At 44.3% G+C, this 23,176-nt stretch overlaps 2 protein-coding genes across 3 annotated transcripts in view; one reads left to right on the top strand and one right to left on the bottom strand.

The window, feature by feature from the left end:
- Positions 1–8,775, top strand: part of mkrn2 (makorin, ring finger protein, 2) — a 26,382-nt gene extending 17,607 nt beyond the window's left edge. Inside the window, 2 exon segments of the mRNA NM_001173723.1 lie at positions 7,255–7,399; positions 7,496–8,775. Of these exon segments, the coding sequence (NP_001167194.1) occupies positions 7,255–7,399; positions 7,496–7,654 (304 nt within the window). The 3' untranslated portion in view covers positions 7,655–8,775.
- The window catches only part of raf1b (Raf-1 proto-oncogene, serine/threonine kinase b), a 68,444-nt gene continuing 53,674 nt past the window's right edge, over positions 8,407–23,176 (bottom strand). Inside the window, 3 exon segments of one of the 2 annotated variants that reach the window (NM_001123524.1) lie at positions 8,407–9,300; positions 15,849–15,983; positions 18,530–18,661. In NM_001123524.1, coding sequence (NP_001116996.1) covers positions 9,154–9,300; positions 15,849–15,983; positions 18,530–18,661 — 414 coding nt within the window. In that variant the 3' untranslated portion in view covers positions 8,407–9,153. 2 annotated transcript variants of the gene reach the window in all.

Genomic DNA, 23,176 nt, shown 5'->3' with positions numbered 1-23,176 from the left:
TGCAAGTAGAGATACTGGGGTGCAAAGGAGCAAGATAAATAAATACATACAGTAGAGGTTGTTGGATGGGCTATGCACAGGTGCAGTGATCTGTGAGGTGCTTAAAGTTAGTGAGGGAGATATGAGTCTCCAGCTTCAGTGATTTTTTTGCAGTTCGTTCCAGTCATTGGCAGCAGAGAACTGGAAGGAAAGGCGGCCAAAGGAGGAATTGGCTTTGGGAGTGACCAGTGAGATAAAACTGCTGGAGCGTGTGCTATGAGTGGGTGCTGCTATGGTGACCAGTGAGCTGAGATAAGGCGGGGCTTTACCTAGCAGAGACTTGTAGATGACCTGGAGCCAGTGGGCTTGGCGACGAGTATGAAGCGAGGGCCAGCCAACGAGAGCATACAGGTCGCAATGGTGGGTAGTATATGGGGCTTTGGTGACAAAACGGATGGCACTGTGATAGACTGCATCCAATTTGCTGAGTAGAGTGTTGGAGGCTATTTTGTAAATTACATCGCAGAAGTCGAGGATTGTCAGTTTTACGAGGGTGTGTTTGGCAGCATGAGTGAAGGATGCTTTGTTGCGAAATAGGAAGCCGATTCTAGATTTAATTTTGGATTGGAAGATGCTTAATGTGAGTCTGGAAGGAGAGTTTACAGTCTAACCAGACACCTAGGTATTTGTAGTTGTCCACGCATTCTAAGTCAGAACCGTCCAGAGTAGTGATGCTGGACGGGCGGGCAGGTGCGGGCAGTGATCGGTTGAAGAGCATGCATTTAGTTTTACTAGCATTTAAGAGCAGTTGGAGGCCACGGAAGGAGAGTTGTATGGCATTGAAGCTCGTCTGGAGGTTAGTTAACAGCTTCTAACCCCAAGCCATAAGACTGCTGAACAATTAATCAAATGGCCACCGGACTATTTACACCCTCCAACTCCACTTGTTTTGTACACTGCTGCTGCATGCTGTTTATTATCTATGCATAGTCACCCCTACCTACATGTACGAAGTAAATATTTTTACTTTAGTATATTTGGTAAGTATTTCCTTAACTCATCTTGAACAACACTGTTGGTTAAGGTCTTTGTAACTAAGCATTTCACGGTAAGGTCTACACTTGTTGTATTCGGTGCATGTGAAAAATAAGGTTTGATTTGATACAATACACACTGTATACTTACTCTACTACATGTACTTACCATACACTACACACTGCATACAGTGTATTCAGACCCCTTCCTTTTCCCCACATTTTATTTCCCTCGTAAATCTATACACACCCCTCATAATGACAAAGTGAAAACTGGTTTTTAGACATTTCTGCACTTTTTTTTTATCAATAAAAAAAGCTCGGGTGCAATTGGTTTCTATTTATCATCCAACAACTTGGAGACCACCTGTGGTAAATTAATTGGGCACACACCTGTCTATATAAGGTCCCACAGTTGACAGTGCATGTCAGAGCAAAAACCAAGCCATGAGGTCGAAGGAATTGAGCTCCGAGAGAGGATTGTGTCAAGGCACAGATCTGGGGAAGGGTACCAAAACATTTCTGCAGCATTGAAGGTCCCCAAGAACACAGTGGCTTCCGTCATTCTTAAATGGAAGAATTTTGGAACCACCAAGACTCTTCCTAGAGCTGGCTTCCCGGTCAAACAGACTGGGGTGAAGGTTCACCTTCCAATCGGACAACTACACAGCCAAAACAAGGAAGGGGTGGCTTCGGGACAAGTCTCTGAGTGGCCCAGCCAGAGCTGATCAAACGTCTCTGGAGAGACCTGAAAATAGCTGTGCAGCGACACTCCCCATCCAACCTGACAGTTTGAGAGGATCTGCAGAGAAGAATGGGAGAAACTCCCGAAATGCAGGTGAGCCAAGTTTGTAGCATCATACCCAAGAAGACTCAAGGTTACTAAAGATGCTTCAGCAAAGTACTGAGTAGAGTGTCTGAATACTTAGGTAAATATATTAGTTTTTCCCAAAAACACATTTTTGCTTTGTCATTATGGGGTATTGTGTGTAGATTGAGGGGATTTAAAAAAAGGCTGTAACATAAATGTGAAAGGGGTCTGAATACTTTCCGAATGCACTGTATACGAACTATACAGCACACTGTGAGGGCTGCTGAACTTTGTCTCTCAGAACATAATACCAGCTAACGTCAGAACAGCATAAGAGGTCCAGGCTCCGCTGTGACCGGGAGACTCTTGGGGCGGCGCACAATTGGCCCAGTGTCGTGAGGGTTTGGCTGGCAGGGATGTCCTTGTCCCATCGCGCTCTAGCGACTCCTTTGGCGGGCCGGGCGCAGTGCCAGGTGTACGGTGTTTCCTCTGACCCATTGGTGTGGCTGGCTTCCGGGTATCATGTCAAGAAGCAGCGAGGCTTGGTTGGGTCGTGTTTCGGAGGACGCATGGCTCTCGACTGTCGCCTCGAGTCCGTTGCAGCAATGAGACAAGACTAACTACCAATTGGATACCAGGAAATTGGGGAGAAAAAGGATAACTTTTTAACGAACAGAATACCAGCTAACCTCAGAACAGAATACCAGCTAACCTCAGAACTACAGGCTACTACTTGGCTGCTCATATAGGTTACTACAGGCAACCAATACATGATACCACTCTAAGCTGCTACTGTAATCTACTGTTGGCTCCTACCAAGCTACTACTCAGGGTTGGAGTAACAGATGACATGTAAGTGATTACAACAACAAAAAATGTAACTAATCTGTGACGTTACCAGCAAAAATATTGTAGTCAGATTTAGATACTTTTTAAATTCAGAAAGGATGTTTGACACTTTTCTCTGACATGTCAAATTTGTTCCACCTGACCCGAGTCTGACGATACACCGAATGTGTTTGAATAATTGCGGGAAAAGAACAGGAATTGGCTTTTATGGGCTACAGTTCAAGCTTTAGCTTCCAATGGTGCCACAGCTGTCGGCATTCCAAAGATTATACAACTTGAATAAACGGCTGGCGGTAAGGATGACAGCAGTGGTGTAGGCTGATGTGATATGTGAATCACACTGCTGCTCTGTCCTTTAGCTATTTGTGGATGGCGGGTTCAAATCTAAATGTGTATTTCAACCCAATAATGTGTCACGAACCAGCTCGAAGCCCGCAACAAAAAGGGAGACAACGAATAACAAAATATATTTATTAACTGAAGTAAATACAGTTAACAATGGTGTGTGTTTAGTCAGTGGTCGCGTGTATACATGTGATTATGAGGGGTGTTGAAAGGTGCCAACACAAACAAACCAAATAGCCACCAAAAGCTGTGTGTCTGCATGGAGAGAGTCTCTTCAATGAATGGGGAAGAGGTGTATTTATCCTGGGACACACCCAGCCCAGGTGTCCCCCATTTCACTGACGACCCTCCCGGCTCCACCCACCGACATCCTAATAAGGAAAACAAGAGCAAAGCGAATTCGGCAGACAGAGTGGGAGGGTCGTCACAAATGGTTGAATTCAAGAAGTTTAAGCTGCCTCTCAATCATTGTTTTTGAAACCAGTGGACATGCACTCTTACAACAGCTGCATAGTGCAGATCCCAGCCTATGGAATAAAAGTGGGAGTTTTATTGCTCAATCTAATTCAAAAATAAAATCCATAGGCCTATTGGAGGGACATGCTCAAACTCGCACACTTTTGATTGCCCCTTTAAGTCAATCTGTAGTTGCTACATCAATTTTTGGAATTATATATTAATGTAATTATATGTATTAGAAAGCGATGGGTTTGAAGGAGCCTGAATAAAATTTGATGAGGATGTTAAATTTTATGTCACATGCGCAGACTTTACTTACAAGGCCTTAACCAACAATGCTTTAAACAATGAAACAGCAGCAGTAAAATAACAATAGCGAGGCTATATGCAGGGGGTACCGGTACAGAGTCAATGTGGAGGCTATATACAGGGGGTACCGGTACAGAGTCAATGTGGAGGCTATATACAGGGGGTACCGGTACAGAGTCAATGTGGAGGCTATATGCAGGGGGTACCGGTACAGAGTCAATGTGGAGGCTATATGCAGGGGGTACCGGTACAGAGTCAATGTGGAGGCTATATACAGGGGGTACCGGTACAGAGTCAATGTGGAGGCTATATACAGGGGGTACCGGTACAGAGTCAATGTGGAGACTATATACAGGGGGCACCGGTACAGAGTCAATGTGGAGGCTATATACAGGGGGTACCGGTACAGAGTCAATGTGGAGGCTATATACAGGGGGTACCGGTACAGAGTCAATGTGGAGGCTATATACAGGGGGTACCGGTACAGAGTCAATGTGGAGGCTATATACAGGGGGTATCGGTACAGAGTCAATGTGGAGGCTATATACAGGGGGTACTGGTACAGAGTCAATGTGGAGGCTATATACAGGGGGTACCGGTACAGAGTCAATGTGGAGGCTATATACAGGGGGTACCGGTACAGAGTCAATGTGGAGGCTATATACAGGGGGTACCGATACAGAGTCAATGTGCGGGGTAAGGTAATATGTACATGTAGGTAGAGTTAAAGTGACTATGTATAGATAATAAACAGAGTAGCAGCAGCGTAAAAGAGGGGTCTGGGTAGCCCTTTGATTATGAGTCTTATGGCTTGGGGGTAGAAGCTGTTAAGAAGCCTTTTGGACCTCGACTTGGCGCTCCGGTACCGCTTGCCGTGCTGTAGCAGAGAGAACATTCTATGACTGGGGTGGCTGGAGTCTGACAATTTTTAGGGCCTTCTTATGACACTGCCTGGTATAGAGGTCCTGGATGGCAGGAAGCTTGGCCCCAGTGATGTACTACACATTACCCTCTGTAGTGCCTTGCGAGCAGTTGCCATACCAGGCAGTGATGCAACCCGTCAGGATGCTCTCGATGGTGCAACTGTAGAACCTTTGAGGACCCATGCCAAATCTTTTCAGTCTCCTGAGGGGGAATAGGCTTTGTCGTGCCCTCTTCACGACTGTCTTAGTGTGTTTGGACCATGAAGCTCTCAACCTGCTCCACTGCAGCCCCGTCGATGAGAATGGGGGCGTGCTCAGTCCTCTTTTTCCTGTATTACACAATCATCTCCTTTGTCTTGATCATGTTGAGGGAGAGGTTGTTGTCCTGGCACCACACTGCCAGATCTCTGACCTCCTCCCTATAGGCTGTCTCATCGTTGTTGGTGATCAGGCCTACAACTGCAAACTTGATGATGTTGGAGTCGTGCCTGGCCATGCAGTCATGAGTGAACTGGAAGTACAGGAGGGGACTGAGCACACACCCTTGGGGCCCCCGTGTTGAGGATCAGCGTGGCAGGGGTTCAAACTGTAGAAGCCAGTTTCTACATTTGAATATAAAAATGGATTTTATCTCTGGTACCCTCAGGATGACAAATCAGAGCAAGATTACTGAATGCAAGTACATTATTTACCTTCAGAGATGAATGTATCAAACCAGTTGCCGTGATAAATGTTTTGTTGTTGTGCACCCTTGTTAACCTCTTACATCTAGATGTTCCGCTAGCGGAACACCGCTCCAATATCCAATGATGGGCGTGGCGCGAATTACAAATTCCTCGAAAATCCGAAAACTTCCATTTTAGTGGTTAGAGCGTTGGGCCAGTAACCAAAAGGTTGCTAGATCCAATCCCCGAGCTGACAAGGTAAAAATCTGTCGTTCTGCCCCCTGAACAAGGCAATTAACCCACTGTTCCTAGGCCGTCATTGTAAATAAGAATTTGTTCTTAACTGACTTGTCAAGTTAAATAAAGGCTTAAAAAAAAACTGCCTTTGTGTTAGTGATGGCTGTTTAACAGTCTGATGGCCTTGAGATAGAAGCTGTTTCTCACTGTCTCCGTCCCAGCTTTGATGCACCTGTACTGACCTCGCCTTCTGGATGGTAGCGGGGTGAACAGGAAGTGGCTCAGGTGGTTGATGTCATTGATGATCTTTTTGGCCTTCCTGTGACATCAGGTGGTGTAGGTGTCCTGGAGGGCAGGTAGTTTGCTCCCGGTGATGCGTTGTGCAGACCTCACTACCCTCTGGAGAGCTGTGCAGTTGCCGTACCAGGCGGTGATGCAGCCTGGCAGGATGCTCTCAAATGTGCATCTGCAAAAGTTTGAGAGTTTTAGGTGACAAGACAAATTTCTTCACCACGCTGTCTGTGTGGGTGGACCATTTCAGTTTATCCGTGATGTGTACGCCGAGGAACTTAACACTTTCCATCTTCTCCACTACTGTCCCGTCGATGTGACTAGGGGAGGTGCTGTTTCCTGAAGTTCACGATCATCTACTTTGTTTTGTTGAGGTTGTTTTCCTGACGTCACACTCCGAGTGCCCTCGTCTCGTCATTGTTGGTAATCAAGCCTACCACTGTAGTGTCGTCTGCAAACTTGCTGATTGAGTTGGACACGTGCATGGCCACGCAGTCATGGGTGAACAGGGAGTACAGGATGGGGCTGAGGATCAGCGAAGTGGTGATGTTTCATAACTTCACCTTGGGGCAGCCCATCAAAGTCCAGGACCCAATTGCACAGGGCGGGGTTGAGACCCAGGGCCTCCAGCTTTATGATGAGCTTGGAGGGTACTATAGGTGTTGAATGTTGAGCTGTGGTCAATGAACAGCATTCCTCTTGTCCAGATGGGATAGGGGCAGTGTGATTGCATCGTCTGTGGACCTGTTGGGGCGGTATGCAAACTGAAGTGGGGCTCGGGTGGAGGTGATATTATCCTTGAATAGTCTCTCAAAGCAATTCATGATGACAGAAGTGAGTGCTACAGGGTGATACCTGAACTAAATGGCTATCTTTGGTACAGGAATAATGGTGGCCATCTTGAAGCATGTGGGGACAGCAGACTGGGATAGGGAGCGATTGAATATGTCTGTAAACACACCAGCCAGCTAGGCTACTACTAGGCATCTCCAAGCTGCTACTACTACTACAGGCATCTCTAGGCTACTACTACTACTACAAGCCTCTAGGCTGCTACTGCAGGCTACTACTACTACTACTGGCTTCTCTAGGCTGCTGCTACTACTACTAGGCATCTCCAGGCTGCTACTACTAGGCTACTACTTTTGCCTTCTTGCAATGCAATATTTCAACCACAAGAAACTGTACGCATGGTCTAAAGTTTGCGGGAGGATAAGCGGATTCATGTCAAGTTCAGTTTTTATAAATGCCAACCTTCGCGTGAAAACTGGGGCATGAATGTTTTATAAATGAGGCCCCAGGTCCCTAACCAAGTGTCCTAGTTCCAACACCTGTCCTGTTTTCTCTTGCAGTAAGAAGCCGTGTAAATACTTTGACCAGGGCCGGGGAACCTGTCCGTTTGGAGGGAAGTGTTTCTACATGCACGCTTACCCCGACGGAACGCGAGCCGAGCCGGATAAACCTCGCAAGCAGCTGGGCTCTGAGGGGAACGTGAGGGTACGATAAGACATGGTGCTACTGCCAATACCTGCTACAATATAATACTTAACTAGCATCATGGTAACAGATATGCTGTGTGTTGTTGGGTTGTAGTTCCTGAACTCTGTCCGTCTGTGGGATTTCATCGAGGAGCGCGAGCAGCGCGGCGTTGCCCAGCCGCAGGAAGACGAAGTCAGCGAACTGAGAGAACTCTTCATGCAGATGTCTGGTCCAGGAAGGGAGGAGAGCAGCGGGGTGTCTGCCCAGCCCTGAGCCCTCAACCTGGGGCCCAGTCCAGCACTCTGACCAACGGCAAACATACAACACTGGAGAATAACATGTACTCACTAGTAAGCCTTTCATGTTGATGGTTTGAGGCTTTTTTAAATTATATTTTTTAATCATGGTACATTTGTGTGGAAAGTAGTAAATCTGTAATGCTTTAGATGAGGTCATATAGATCAGCCTTTCAGCCAGGCGACATGATAGTGGTGTTACAGGAGAAACAGCTAATTAATGCACACAAGTCTGTTTGACTCAATTTCATGAAATTATGGCGTGTTAATTTAGACAGTTACATTTGTTGTCCAGGTAGCTACTTCCTCCTAGAGGAACTGTTTAGTGTTGATGGATTCTCACATTGAGGTCTAGCAACTTAATCGCTATAAAATAATGGTAATGTTGACCTTATCCCACATCTATAGTAAGAGAATAAAGCAGACATTGTTGAGTGAAGCTGCCTGGGGGTGACTAACCTATTAGCAGGGAGTCTGTCTGGTGTCTAGATATTATGCTACAGTGTTTAATGTATATTCTATGGTAAATCATTCATTACTATGTTGGCTTCTAATGTATTTATCCAATAGGAGTCCATTCATTGAATAAATCAAATGTTTGACAGCGCTGTAGTGTTAAAACCTATGGGTTAATGAATGGTTTAACTTGGATAAGGCCTGACATAGTCCTTCACAACCATGGTGTGTGTTCTGTTTCAGTTCATTCAGTCTATAGATATTTGGCTTTGTTTATTCATTGTATTTTAATAAAATAATCTTTCAGGTTTATAATGCTTGTTCCAAGTACAATATTTATCCTAGAAGGCAAACTAATAGATAACCAAATCATATGAAAATCCTTTAATTTTAAAAACAACTTCATAGTCCTTTCACAATTGAAGAGCCTTTGCCTGACACGATAGCAGCTCTTCGTCTATATACCCTGTAGGACAGTCCGACGGATGTGTGTAGCCAGGAAACAGTTACAACTCTGCATGTCCACTCAAACAGCAGACAGCCATGTTGAGATTGACGCTGACAATGTTCAGAAACACCCTCACGTCAGTGAGAGAAATAGCATCAATTGCAATAATAAAAAATAAAAAAAATTTCTTTACACTTTGATTCAACGATGCTGATCTTGTGAGTAGATTGTTGTAGAACACTCAGAATGTGCTTTTACATGGAACTGATTGGGGACACTTTTCCTGTTCAATAAATTAGTATAAATGATCTCAGGAAAAGTAGAGCTACTCTGCTCCCTAAGCATGCCTGGTAGCATGTTCAGTCTGGACTGAGACCCCTCCAGTACAGGAGGCAGGCTGGGTCCAGACTAGGACACAGGCAGCATGGTGGGAGACGACCTTGCAGACAGTCTAAAATGGCACCTTGTGCACTTCTATTGTCCAGAGCCCTACAAGGCAGCACTGAGACTGGTGAAAACATTAGCGCATACAGTGCCATTTGTGATGAAGCCAAAGGCAGGTTGGTGTGGGTCTAGAAGACAGCAGTAGGTTGGCGTGTGTAGGTCAAAGGGCAGATGTTAACGTCCTCAGTGTGTGTTGCTCTGTGGAGCGACGGCTCGGAGGTGCTGCGGTTGATTCTAGGTAGAGCATGCTGCAGCAACTCAATGGACGACAGGATCTAGACAGGAAATAAGAGCCATTATTGTCAACATTCATTCAACATTATCTGGTCACTGACAACATTCATTCAACATTATCTGGTCACTGACTGACTGACAACATTCATTCAACATTATCTGGTCACTGACTGACTACAACATTCATTCAACATTATCTGGTCACTGACTGACTACAACATTCATTCAACATTATCTGGTCACTGACTGACTACAACAACATTCATTCAACATTATCTGGTCACTGACTGACTACGACAACATTCATTCATTCAACATTATCTGGTCCCTGACTATAACAACATTCATTCATTCAACATTATCTGGTCACTGACTGACTACAACAACATTCATTCAACATTATCTGGTCACTGACTGACTACGACAACATTCATTCATTCAACATTATCTGGTCCCTGACTACAACAACATTCATTCATTCAACAGTATCTGGTCACTGACTACAACAACATTCATTCAACATTATCTGGTCACTGACTACAACAACATTCATTCATTCAACATTATCTGGTCACTGACTGACTACAACAACATTTCCCGTGTGAGTAGCACAGCAACCGACTGATGTCTCTTAACTGTCAGGGTCAGTGCAAGGCCGGTGTTATGGGGGGGCCTGGCCCGCCCTAACGTACCATCTGGCCCGTCCAAATAAAATATTTAAATATGGATAATTTATTTGACTGAGACACGCGCCGACAGAAAGACCCATCATTGTCAGATAAAGCAAGCTTAGCAGTCTGTGTAGCCCAGGTATCTGATGCTGCCTGAACTAAGAGTATTGCATGACTTAGCTTTGCCAGACCGCATCAGATACCTGGGCTACATTCTGTTTCAGTCGATCGGATGCTACTAAGTTTTTGAATGTATTTATTTTACAAATCAGATGAAAACATCATGACTGGTTGTGTTCATGTCACATTCAAAAAGGTAGGCTAATTCATTTTTAGTTAAAATACATGTTACTATAAAACCGCTATTTGGACTGCTCATGAATTAAAATTACTGACATTTTTTATTACATTTCCTACATTTTTGTGATATCCAAATTGGTAGTTACAGTCTGGTCCCATCGCTGCAACTCCCCTATGGACTCGGGAGAGGCGAAGGTCGAGAGCACTGCTTCTTGACACACTGCTCGCTTAACCTGGAAGCCAGCTGCACCAATGTGTCAGAGGAAATGTCGTCCAACTGGCGACCGAAGTCAGCCTGCAGATGCCCGGGCCGCCACAAGGAGTCGCTAGAGCACGATGGGTCAAGGAAATCCCGGCCGGCCAAACCCTCCCCTAACCCGGACGACGCTGGGCCAAATGTGCGCCGTCTCATGGGTCTCCCGGTCACAGCCAGCTGTGACACAGCCTGGGATCTAACCCAGGGCTGTAGTGACGCCTCAAGCACTGCGATGCCGCGCCACTCGGGAGGCGATGCCGCGCCACTCGGGAGGCCCTACTGTGCCGTTTTCAAAGTAATGTCCCACGCCGTCCTTGTTAGAATCTTAATATCGCGAACAGAACTGGTGCCATAGACAGTTTGAGGAGGGCATGTCATACAGTTGAAGTCAGAAGTTTACATTCACCTTAGCCAAATACATTTAAACTCAGTTTCACAATTTCTGACATTTAATCCTAGTAAGAATTCCCTGTTTTAGGTCAGTTAGGATCACCACTTTATTTTAAGAATGTGAAATGTCAGAATAATAGTAGAGAATTATTTATTTCAGCTTTTATTTATTTCATCACATTCCCAGTGGGTCAGAAGTTTACATGCACTCAATTAGTATTTGGTAACATTGCCTTTATACTGTTTAACTTGGGTCAAATGTTGCAGGTAGCCTTCCACAAGCTTCCCACAATAAGTTGGGTGAATTTTGGCCCATTCCTCCTGACAGAGCTGGTGTAACTGAGTCAGGTTTGTAGGCCTCCTTGCTTGCACACGCTTTTTCAGTTCTACCCATACATTTTCTATTGGATTGAGGTCAGGGCTTTGTGATGGCCACTCCAATACCTTTACTTTGTTGTCCTTAAGCCATTTTGCCACAACTTTGGAAGTATGCTTGGGGTCATTGGTTGCAAATGGACAATCTAATTTCCTGACTGATGTCTTGAGATGTTGCTTCTATATATATATATATATATATATATATATATATATATATATATATATATATATATATATATATATATATATATATATATATATATATATATATATATATATATATATATATATATATATATATATATATATATATATATATATATATATATATATATATGTATATATATATATATATATATATATATCCACATAATTTCCCTACCTCATGATGCCATCTATTTTGTGAAGTGCACCAGTCCCTCCTGCAGCAAAGCAGCCCCACAACATGCAGCCACCCCCGTGCTTCACGGTTGGGATGGTGTTCTTCGGCTTGCAAGCATCCCCCTTTTTCCTCCAAACATAACGATGGTCATTATTGCCAAACTGTTCTATTTTTGTTTCATCAGGCCAGAGGACATTTCTCTAAAAAGTACAATCTTTGTCCCCAGTGCAGTTGCAAACCGTAATCTGGCTTTTTTTATGGCGGTTTTGGAGCAGTGGCTTCTTCCTTGCTTAGTGGCCTTTCAGGTTATGTCGATTATAGGACTCGTTTTACTGTGGATATAGATACTTTTGTACCTGTTTCCTCCAGCATCTTCACAAGGTCCTTTGCTGTCGTTCTGGGATTGATTGGCACTTTTCACACCAAAGTACGTTCATCTCTAGGAGACAGAAAGCGTCTCCTTCCTGAGCGGTGTGACGGCTGCGTGGTCCCATGGTGTTTATACTTGCGTACTATTGTTTGTTCAGATGAATGTGGCACCTTTAGGCGTTTGGAAATTTCTCCCAAGGATGAACCAGACTTGGAGGTCTACGATTGTTTTTCTGAGGTCTTGGCTGATTTCTTTTGATTTTCCCATGATGTCAAGCAAAGAGGCATTGAGTTTGAAGGTCGGCCTTGAAATACATCCACAGGTACACCTCCAATTGACTGAAATGTCAATTAGCCTATCAGAAGCTTCTAAAGCCATGATTTCATTTCTGGAATTTTCCAAGCTGTTTAAAGGCACAGTCAACTTAGTGTATGTAAACTTCTGACCCACTGGAATTGCAATACAGTGAATTATAAGTGAAATAATCTGTCAGTAAACAATTGTTGGAAAAATGACTATAGTTTGTTAACAAGAAATGTGTGGAGTGGTTGAAAAACAAGTTAATGACTCCAACCTAAGTGTATGATTTTCCCTGTTGCCCCTCCTTTTTACAGTAGGGCCTGCTCCCCTCCTACAGATAGTTGAAGATGCCGTACACAGTTGGAAATCGCTTCGAAAGTGAACCGAAACTAATTTCACACATATAACAACAGCTTATAATAAGGGATGAATGAAGTTGGCTAAAGTATGAGCGAGGAGAAGCGATGGGGGAGAATGGATGAGCGAGGAGAAGCGATGGGGGAGAATGGATGAGCGAGGAGAAGCGATGGGGGAGAATGGATGAGCGAGGAGAAGCGATGGGGGAGAATGGATGAGCGAGGAGAAGCGATGGGGGAGAATGGATGAGCGAGGAGAAGCGATGGGGGAGAATGGATGAGCGAGGAGAAGCGATGGGGGAGAATGGATGAGCGAGGAGAAGCGATGGGGGAGAATGGATGAGCGAGGAGAAGCGATGGGGGAGAATGGATGAGCGAGGAGAAGCGATGGGGGAGAATGGATGAGCGAGGAGAAGCGATGGGGGAGAATGGATGAGCGAGGAGAAGCGATGGGGGAGAATGGATGAGCGAGGAGAAGCGATGGGGGAGAATGGATGAGCGAGGAGAAGCGATGGGGGAGAATGGATGAGCGAGGAGAAGCGATGGGGGAGAATGGATGAGCGAGGAGAAGCCAACTATGCATAATTATCTAATCACCAAATGTGAATGAAAAACAGGGCGGGCCATTTGTATGGATCTATTCTAATTATGGCTGAATGTTATGTACTCTATCAGTCTAGTCTGGCCTACTTGCAGGACACAGTAAGAGCGTGCATAATTTACAATGGCAAGATGACATTTACATTTAAGTCATTTAGCAGACGCTCTTATCCAGAGCGACTTACAAATTGGTGCATTCACCTTAACCAAGATAAATCGATGCATTCGTTAGCGTTGATTCAAAATGTGAATGAAAACGACTCCGATGGTGGCGAAGAATGTAATCATGACGACATCTCTGATGAGTATTCCTCTGACCTCAGCCTGCCCACGCCACCACCAAATGAAATGAAACAGACAGCACTGTGTGGAACAGAACAAGCCGGTGAAAATGCTACTGTCGTCACTGAGGGAGCAAGATCCTACATCTCCAGCAAGAACGAAAATCAGCAACGCGCTCCACAGCTGTCGTTGTTCAGACTGGGACATGGACCAACTGATAACTGCTGTCATAGCAACACATATTCCTCATGCCTTTATTGATTTTGTGCTGATTTTCACTTATCAAGCACACTTGCCTCTCGTAATGTTTTCTTCCTTTGACCTTGCATCTTGCATGGTTAAATAAAGGTTAAATAAAGGTTAAATAAAGGTGAAATAAAATCTTGCTGACTGTGCGTCTTGGTGGTTGGATGGGGTATTTAAAAAGGAAATCAACACCAATGCTTTCTGTTTCAAAGTAGTAACAAAGGCACTTCCTGAATACAAGGTACTGAATTACTAATTACATTAATTACATTAATTATTGATTTGTTTATTGTTATACATATAAACGTGCCCCCCCATGGAAAATAATAAATGCCAGTCCAACGGATTCATTCTGGCGTCGGCCCTCGTCCGGGGTGGTTCTAATAGACACAGGGTTATTATCCGGGGTAGTTGTAATAGACACAGGGTTATTATCCGGGGTAGTTGTAATATACACAGGGTTATTATCAGGGGTAGTTCTAATATACACAGGGTTATTATCAGGGGTAGTTCTAATAGACACAGGGTTATTATCAGGGGTGGTTCTAATATACACAGGGTTATTATTAGGGGTAGTTCTAATATACACAGGGTTATTATCAGGGTTATTATCAGGGGTAGTTCTAATATACACAGGGTTATTATCAGGGTTATTATCAGGGGTGGTTCTAATATACACAGGGTTATTATCAGGGGTGGTTCTAATAGACACCGGGTTATTATCAGGGTTATTATCAGGGGTAGTTCTAATAGACACAGGGTTATTATCAGGGGTGGTTCTAATATACACAGGGTTATTATCAGGGGTAGTTCTAATATACACAGGGTTGTTATCAGGGTTATTATCAGGGGTAGTTCTAATATACACAGGGTTGTTATCAGGGTTATTATCAGGGGTGGTTCTAATAGACACCGGGTTATTATCAGGGGTAGTTCTAATATACACAGGGTTATTATTAGGGGTAGTTCTAATATACACAGGGTTATTATCAGGGGTAGTTCTAATATACACAGGGTTATTATCAGGGGTGGTTCTAATATACACAGGGTTATTATCAGGGTTATTATCAGGGTTAGTTCTAATATACACAGGGTTATTATCAGGGTTAGTTCTAATATACACAGGGTTATTATCAGGGGTGGTTCTAATAGACACAGGGTTATTATCAGGGGTGGTTCTAATATACACAGGGTTATTATCAGGGGTAGTTCTAATAGACAGGGTTATTATCAGGGGTGGTTCTAATAGACACCGGGTTATTATCAGGGGTAGTTCTAATATACACAGGGTTATTATCAGGGTTATTATCAGGGGTAGTTCTAATATACACAGGGTTATTATCAGGGTTATTATCAGGGTTAGTTCTAATATACACAGGGTTATTATCAGGGTTATTATCAGGGGTAGTTCTAATAGACACCGGGTTATTATCAGGGTTAGTTCTAATATACACAGGGTTATTATCAGGGTTATTATCAGGGGTAGTTCTAATAGACACCGGGTTATTATCAGGGTTAGTTCTAATATACACAGGGTTATTATCAGGGGTAGTTCTAATATACACAGGGTTATTATCAGGGGTAGTTCTAATATACACAGGGTTATTATCAGGGTTATTATCAGGGGTAGTTCTAATAGACACCGGGTTATTATCAGGGTTAGTTCTAATAGACACCGGGTTATTATCAGGGGTAGTTCTAATAGACACCGGGTTATTATCAGGGGTAGTTCTAATACAGGGTTATTATCAGGGGTAGTTCTAATAGACAGGGTTATTATCAGGGGTAGTTCTAATAGACACCGGGTTATTATCAGGGTTATTATCAGGGGTAGTTCTAATACAGGGTTATTATCAGGGGTAGTTCTAATAGACAGGGTTATTATCAGGGGTAGTTCTAATAGACACCGGGTTATTATCAGGGTTATTATCAGGGGTAGTTCTAATACAGGGTTATTATCAGGGGTAGTTCTAATAGACAGGGTTATTATCAGGGGTAGTTCTAATAGACACCGGGTTATTATCAGGGTTATTGTTAGGCATAGTGGTAGTTATGTACCTGAGGGAAGAGTGGCCTGTCGTCTTTGGACTTCTTGATGCAGTCGGCCACCAGCCTCTTCATGGCTTTAGGACAGTTTTTATACAGCTTACTCAGCTCTGGAAACAGGGAGCCACGACCCACCATGAAGATGATCTGTAGAGGGAGAAGAGGGTTAGATGTCAGGGATTAGGAGGGAAGACTACAGATTGCAGTCAGCCAGACCATATGGGCCAGTCAGCCAGACCATAGGGGCCAGTCAGCCAGACCATAGGGGCCAGTCAGACTGTCAAAATGGGGTGGTCAGTAAGCGAGCCAGTCCATAGGGGCCAGTCAGTCCATAGGGGCCAGTCGTCAGCCAGTCAGTCCATAGGGGCCACTCAGTCAGTCAGCTTGTCACGCCATAGGGGCCAGTCAGCCGCAGTCCATAGGGGCCAGTCAGCCAGTCCACAGGAGCCAATCAGCCAGTCCATAGGGGTCAGTCAGTCTTCCAGGCCAGTCAGTCAGCTTGTCACTTCATAGGGGCCAGTCAGTCAACCAGTTAGTCAGTACACAGGGGCCAGCCAGTCCATAGGGGCCAGGCAGATAGTCAATCCATAGTGGCCAGCCAGCCAGTCAGCCAGCCAGTCCAAAGAGCCCAGTGAGCCTATAAGGGCCAGCCAGTCGGCCAGTCCATAGGGGCCAGTCGGCCAGCCGGCCAGTCCATAGGGGCCAGTCGGCCAGCCGGCCAGTCCATAGGGGCCAGTCGGCCAGTCCATAGGGGCCAGTCGGCCAGCCGGCCAGTCCATAGGGGCCAGTCGGCCAGCCGGCCAGTCCATAGGGGCCAGTCAGCCAGCCGGCCAGTCCATAGGGGCCAGTCAGCCAGCCGGCCAGTCCATAGGGGCCAGTCAGCCAGCCGGCCAGTCCATAGGGGCCAGTCAGCCAGCCGGCCAGTCCATAGGGGCCAGTCAGCCGGCCAGTCCATAGGGGCCAGTCAGCCGGCCAGTCCATAGGGGCCAGTCAGCCGGCCAGTCCATAGGGGCCAGTCAGTCGGCCAGTCCATAGGGGCCAGTCAGTCAGCCAGTCCATAGGGGCCAGTCAGTCAGCCAGTCCATAGGGGCCAGTCAGTCAGCCAGTCCATAGGGGCCAGTCAGTCAGTCCATAGGGGCCAGTCAGTCAGTCCATAGGGGCCAGTCAGTCAGTCCATAGGGGCCAGTCAGTCAGTCCATAGGGGCCAGTCAGTCAGTGTATAGTTGTAGACAGAGAGGACTGTGGAGCTTTAGGGGTAGTTGAGTCTGACTAGAGGCTACCACCCAGCCCGAGGCTACCACCCAGCCCCAGAGGCTACCACCCAGCCCCAGAGGCTACCACCCACCACCCAGCCCCAGAGGCTACCACCCAGCCCCAGGCACATGAGGCCCCGTGCCAGCCACATTCACATAAGTATTCAGACCCTTTTCTCAGTACTTTGTTGAAGCACCTTTGGCAGCGATTACAGCCTAGAGTCTTCTTGGGTATGACGCTACAAGCTTGGCACACCTGTATTTGGGGAGTTTATCCCATTCTTCTCTGCAGATCCTCTCAAGCGCTGTCAGGTTGGATGGGGAGCGTCGCTGCGCAGCTATTTCCAGGTCTCTCCAGAGATGTTCGATCGGGTTCAAGTCCAGGCTCTGGCTGGGCCACTCAAGGACATTGAGACTTGTCCCGAAGCCACTCCTGCGTTGTCTTGGCTGTGTGCTTAGGGTCCTTCTCCTGTTGGAAGGTGAACCTTCGCCCCCAGTCTGAGGTCCTCATCATGGCTCTGTACTTTGCTCCGTTCATCTTTCCCTCGATCCTGACTTGTCTCCCAGTCCCTGCCGCTGAAAAACATCCCCACAGCATGATGCTGCCACCACCATGCTTCACCGTAGAGATGGTGCCAGGATTCCTTCAGACGAGACGCTTGGCGTTCAGGCAGTTTCATTAGACCAGAGAATCTTGTTTCTCATGGTCTGCATCCTTTAGGTGCCTTTTGGCAAACTCCAAGCAGGATGTCATTTGCCTTTTACTGAGGAGTGGCTTCCGTCTGGCCACTTTACCATAAAGGCCTGATTGGTGGAGTGCTGCAGAGATGGTTGTCCTTATGGAAGGTTCTCCCATCTCCACAGAGGTACTCTGAAGCTCTGTCAGAATGACCATAGGGTTCTTGGTCACCTCCCTATCCAAGGCCCTTCTCCCCCCGATTGCTCAGTTTGGCCGGGCGGCCAGCTCTAGGAAGAGTCTTGGTGGTTCCAAACTTCTTCCATTTAAGAATGATGGAGGCCACTGTGTTCTTGGGGACCTTCAATGCTGCAGACAGTTTTTTGGTACCCTTCCCCTTCGACACAATCCTGTCTGGGAGCTCTACAGACAATTCCTTCAATCTCATGGCTTGGTTTTTGCTCTGACATGCACTGTAAACAGTGGGATCTTATATAGACAGGTGTGTGCCTTTCCAAATCAATTGGATTTACCACAGCTGGAGTCCAATCAAGTTGTAGAAACATCTCACGGATAATCAATGAAAACAGGATGCACCTGAGCTCAATTTCGAGTCTCATAGCAAAGGGTCTGAATACTTTATTTTTATACATTTGCTAGAATTTCTAAAAACCTGTTTTCCCTTTGTCATGATGGGGTATTGTATGTACGTTGAAGTCGGAAGTTTACATTGACGTGTCCATTGTGTGTCTCTACATCGTTACCTGGTCTCGAGTAGCGATCATGCTGTAAGGCAGTTCTCCAGTCATCAGTTCATACAGAACCACACCGTATGAGTAGACGTCAGACTGGAAACTATAGGGGTTGTTGTCCTGCATGCGGATCACCTCTGGAGCCTGGAGGAAGAGTTAAGGTTAGGCAGGGACAGCTACTGAAAATCTACTATGGTTGGTGACTACATCAAAACTTCATTCATACATACAGCGCCTTGCAAAACTATTCAGACTCTTGGATTTCTTCACATTTTATTGTTACAAAGTGGGATTAAAATAGATCTAATTGTAATTTTGTTTGTCAACAATCTACACATAATACTCTAATGTCAAAGTGGAAGAATTATATATATTTTTTTAGATAAACAATTAATAACTAAATTACTGTTGTTGCATAAGTACTCAGCCCCTTTGTTTATGCAAGCCTAAATTAGTTCAGGAGTAAAATGTGGTTTAACAAATAATAAGTTGCATGTGAAATAATAGGGGTTGACGTGATTTCTGAATGACTAACCCTTCCTCTGTCCCCATACATACAATATCTGTAAGGTTTGTCATGGAAATTCAGTACTGAGAGAGACTTGGTCATTTCTTCAGCCAATCATATTTATTTAATATCGATTAATTATTGCAATAACGAAACCGTCGACCGCACACTAAGTTGTTGCTGAGAGCTTCCCTAACAATGAAAAACAGATCTCTTATATAGGACATTAAGAATGCTTAGTTCCACCCCTCTCAGGCAGATCAAAGAGCATCATGAGCCACTTTGGGTTCATCCTGTCTTTATCTGCACCTGGCATTATCTTAACCCCCGACCCTGGCCTAATTTCCCAAATGCCAGGATGTCTAAGACCCTTTGTTCCAGTCCATCTCTATCCCAGTTAGAACCACCCCACATCCTATCCATCTCCCCAGTGCACCACTGATCACAGAACGGAATGTGGCTGTAAAGTTTCATCGCCCGCTAGTAAAACCCATTTCCTCGACGTCCAGACTAGCTGCAGGAAACTAGAGTGGACACCATAAAAACTCCGCCTTAGCGGGCCAGTCTTACTCTTAGTTAAATATATCATCGTTTACTATTAATATCAAACAAATCAGGTAAGCATGTAATTTTTCCCTGACAGTCCTTCAGTCAAGTATTGCATTTCAAGCACAGATTCAACTACAGAGACCAGGAAACTTTTCAAAAGCCTCAAAGAAGGGCAGTGATTGGTAGAAGGGTAACAATAACAAATCAGACGTTGAATGTGTCTTTAAGCGTGATCTAGTTAATAATTATGCTGTGGATGATGTATTAAACCACCCAGACACATCAAACATACAATCGTCCTTCTGAACTGAGCTGCAGGACAGCAATGAAACTACTCAGGGATGTCACCATGAGGCCATTGGTGATGTTAAAACAGTTACATAGTTTAATGGCTGGTGTTGGTAGACATCTGAGGATGCAAAACATTGTAATTACTCTACAATAATGACCTAAATGACAAGAGTGAAAAAAATTATACAAATAAAGAGAAGAAAAATATTCAAAAAGGTGCACCTTGCAACAAAGCACTAAAGTAACACCGCAAGAACACCACAAAGGAGTACACTTTTCTCTAATTGCAAAGCCTCATGTTTGGGACAAATCCAACACGTCACTGAGTAACTGCCTCCTTATTTTCAAGGTGGTGGCTGCATCATGGTATGGGTATTCTTGACAACAATACTGTGGAGTTTTTCAGAATAAAAAAAAATGCGATGGAGCTAAGCACAGGCAAAATCAGATACAGTTGAAGTCGGAAGTTTACATACACCTCAGCCAAATACATTTAAACTCAGTTTTTCACAATTACAGACATTTAATCCTAGTAAAAATTCCCTGTTTTAGGTCAGTTAGGATCACCACTTTATTTTAAGAATGTGAAATGTCAGAATAATAGTAGAGAGAATGATTGATTTATTTCAGCTTTTATTTCTTTCATCACATTCCCAGTGGGTAAGAAGTTGACATACACTCAATTAGTATTTGGTAGCATTGTCTTTAAACTGTTTAACTTGGGTCAAATGTTGCAGGTAGCCTTCCACAAGCTTCCCACAATAAGTTGGGTGAATTTTGGCCCATTCCTCCTGACAGAGCTGGTGTAACTAAATCAGGTTTGTAGGCCTCCTTGCTCACACACGTTTTTTCAGGTCTGCCCACAAGTTTTCTATGGGACTGAGGTCAGGGCTTTGTGATGGCCACTCCAATACCTTGACTTTGTTGTCCTTAAGCCATTTTGCCACATGTTTGTTAGTATGCTTGGAGTCATTGTCCATTTGGAAGACCCATTTGCGACCAATTCTTAACTTCCTGACTGATGTCTTAAGACGTTGCTTTAATATATATCCAGATAATTTCCCTTGCTCTTGATGGCATCTATTTTGTGAAGTGCAGCAAAGCACCCCCACAACATGATTCTGCCACCCGTGCTTCACGGTTGGGATGGTGTTCTTCGGCTTGCAATCCTCCCCATTTTTCCTCCAAACATAACGATGGTCATTATGGCCAAACGGTCCTATTTTTGAGTCATCAGACCAGAGGACAATTCTCCAAAAAGTACGATCTTTGTCCCCATGTGCAGTTGCAAACCGTAGTCTGGCTTTTTCATGGCGGTTTTGGAGCAGTGGCTTCTTCCTTCCTGAGCGGTATGACGGCTGCGTGGTCCCATGGTGTTTATACTTGCGTACTATTGTTTGTACAGATGAACGTGGTACCTTCAGGTGTTTGTAAATTGCTCCCAAGGATGAACCAGACTTGTGGAGGTCTACAATTGTTTTTCTGAGGTCTTGGCTGATTTCTTCAGATTTTCTCATGATGTCAAGCAAAGAGGCACTGAGTTTGAAGGTAGGCCTTGAAATACATCCACAGGTACATCTCCAATTGACTCAAATGATGTCATTTAGCCTATCAGAAGCTTCTAAAGCCATGACATCATTTTCTGGAATTTTCCAAGCTGTTTAAAGGCACAGTCAACTTAGTGTATGTAAACTTCTGACCCACTGGAATTGTGATACAGTGAATTTTAAGTGAAATAATCTGTCTGTAAACAATTGTTTGAAAAATTACTTGTATCAAACACAAAGTAGATGTCCTAACCATCTTGCCAAAACTATAGTTTGTTAACAAGAAATTTGTGGAGTGGTTGAAAAACAAGTTTTAATGACTCCAACATAAGTGTATGTAGACTTCCGATTTCAACTGTAGGAAAACCTGTTTCAGTCTGCTTTACACCAAAGACTGGGAGACAAATTCACCTTTCAGCAGGACAATAGCCTACAACACAAGGCCAAATATACACTGGAGTTGCTTACCAAGAAGACAGGGAATGTTCCTGAGTGGCCAAGTTACAGTTTTGACTTAAATCTGCTTGAAAATCTATGGCTGTCTAGCCATGATCCCCAACATCTTGACAGAGCTTAACTTCACTAGGGTAGGAGGCAGCATTAGGAATTTTGGATGAAAAGCGTGCCCATAGTAAACTGCCTGCTACTCAGGCCCAGAAGCTAGGATATGCATAGATTTGGATAGAAAACACTAAAGTTTCCAAAACTGTTAAAATAATGTCTGTGAGTATAACAGAACTGATATGGAAGGCGAAAACCTGAGGAAAATCCATCCAGGAAGTACTATGATTTTGAAAGGCTGTTTTTCCATTGAAAGCCTATCCACCATACAAAGACTTAGGACCCAGTTCACAATCTCTATGGCTTCTTCTACATGTGGCCAGTCTTTAGGCATTGTTTCAGGCTTTTACTCTGAAAAATGAGGGAGATACAGCACTTCAATGAGTGGACAGTTCCAGACATGAGTCCAGCGCGTGATCGGGAGCGCGCCTTTGTTTCTCCTTTTCTATTGACGAAGCTTTTGTCCGGTTGAAATATTATTGATTTATGACAAAAACAACCTGAGGATTGATTTTAAACATCGTTTGACATGTTTCTACGTACTTTTATTGTACATTTTTTATTTTTTGTCTGTCGTGACCGCGATTTGTTCCAATAGATTGCTGAACAAAACTGAGGTTTTTGGACATAAAGAGGGACATTATCAAACAAAACGAAAATGTATTGTGTAACATGGAGTCTTCGGAGTGCAACCATATGAAGATCATCAAAGTTAAGTGATACATTTTATCGCTATTTCTGACTTTTGTTACTCCTCTTCTTGGCTGCTAACTGTAATGATTTGTCTGCTGGGCGCTGTTCTCAGATAATCGCAGGGTTTGCTTTCGCCGTAAAGCCTTTTGAAATTTGACACAGCGGTTGGATTAACAAGAAGTTTATCTTTAACTGGTGTATAACATTTGTATCTTTTATGTATATTTATTATGAGAATTTCTGTTTTGTTGAGTTTCACTCTCTGCAATTTCACCGGATGTTGTTTGAGACAGTGGATTACTGAACAAAACTGAGGTTTTGGGATATAAACATGGACTTTATCGAACAAAACAAACATTTATTGAGTAAATGGGAGTCTTGAGTGCAAACATGAAGATCAAAAGGTAAGCGATTCATTTTATCACTATTTCTGACTTGTGTAACTCCTCTACTTGGCTTGTTACTGTTTGTAATGATTTGTCTGCTGGGCGCTGTTCTCAGATAATCGCT

The sequence above is a fragment of the Salmo salar genome, chromosome 22 (genome assembly GCF_965601325.2).
Source record: "Salmo salar chromosome 22, fSalSal1, whole genome shotgun sequence".
NCBI classification, from domain to species: domain Eukaryota; kingdom Metazoa; phylum Chordata; class Actinopteri; order Salmoniformes; family Salmonidae; genus Salmo; species Salmo salar.
The sequence above is the reverse complement of the archived record's forward strand: the minus strand, read 5'-3'. Positions and strand labels throughout refer to the sequence as shown.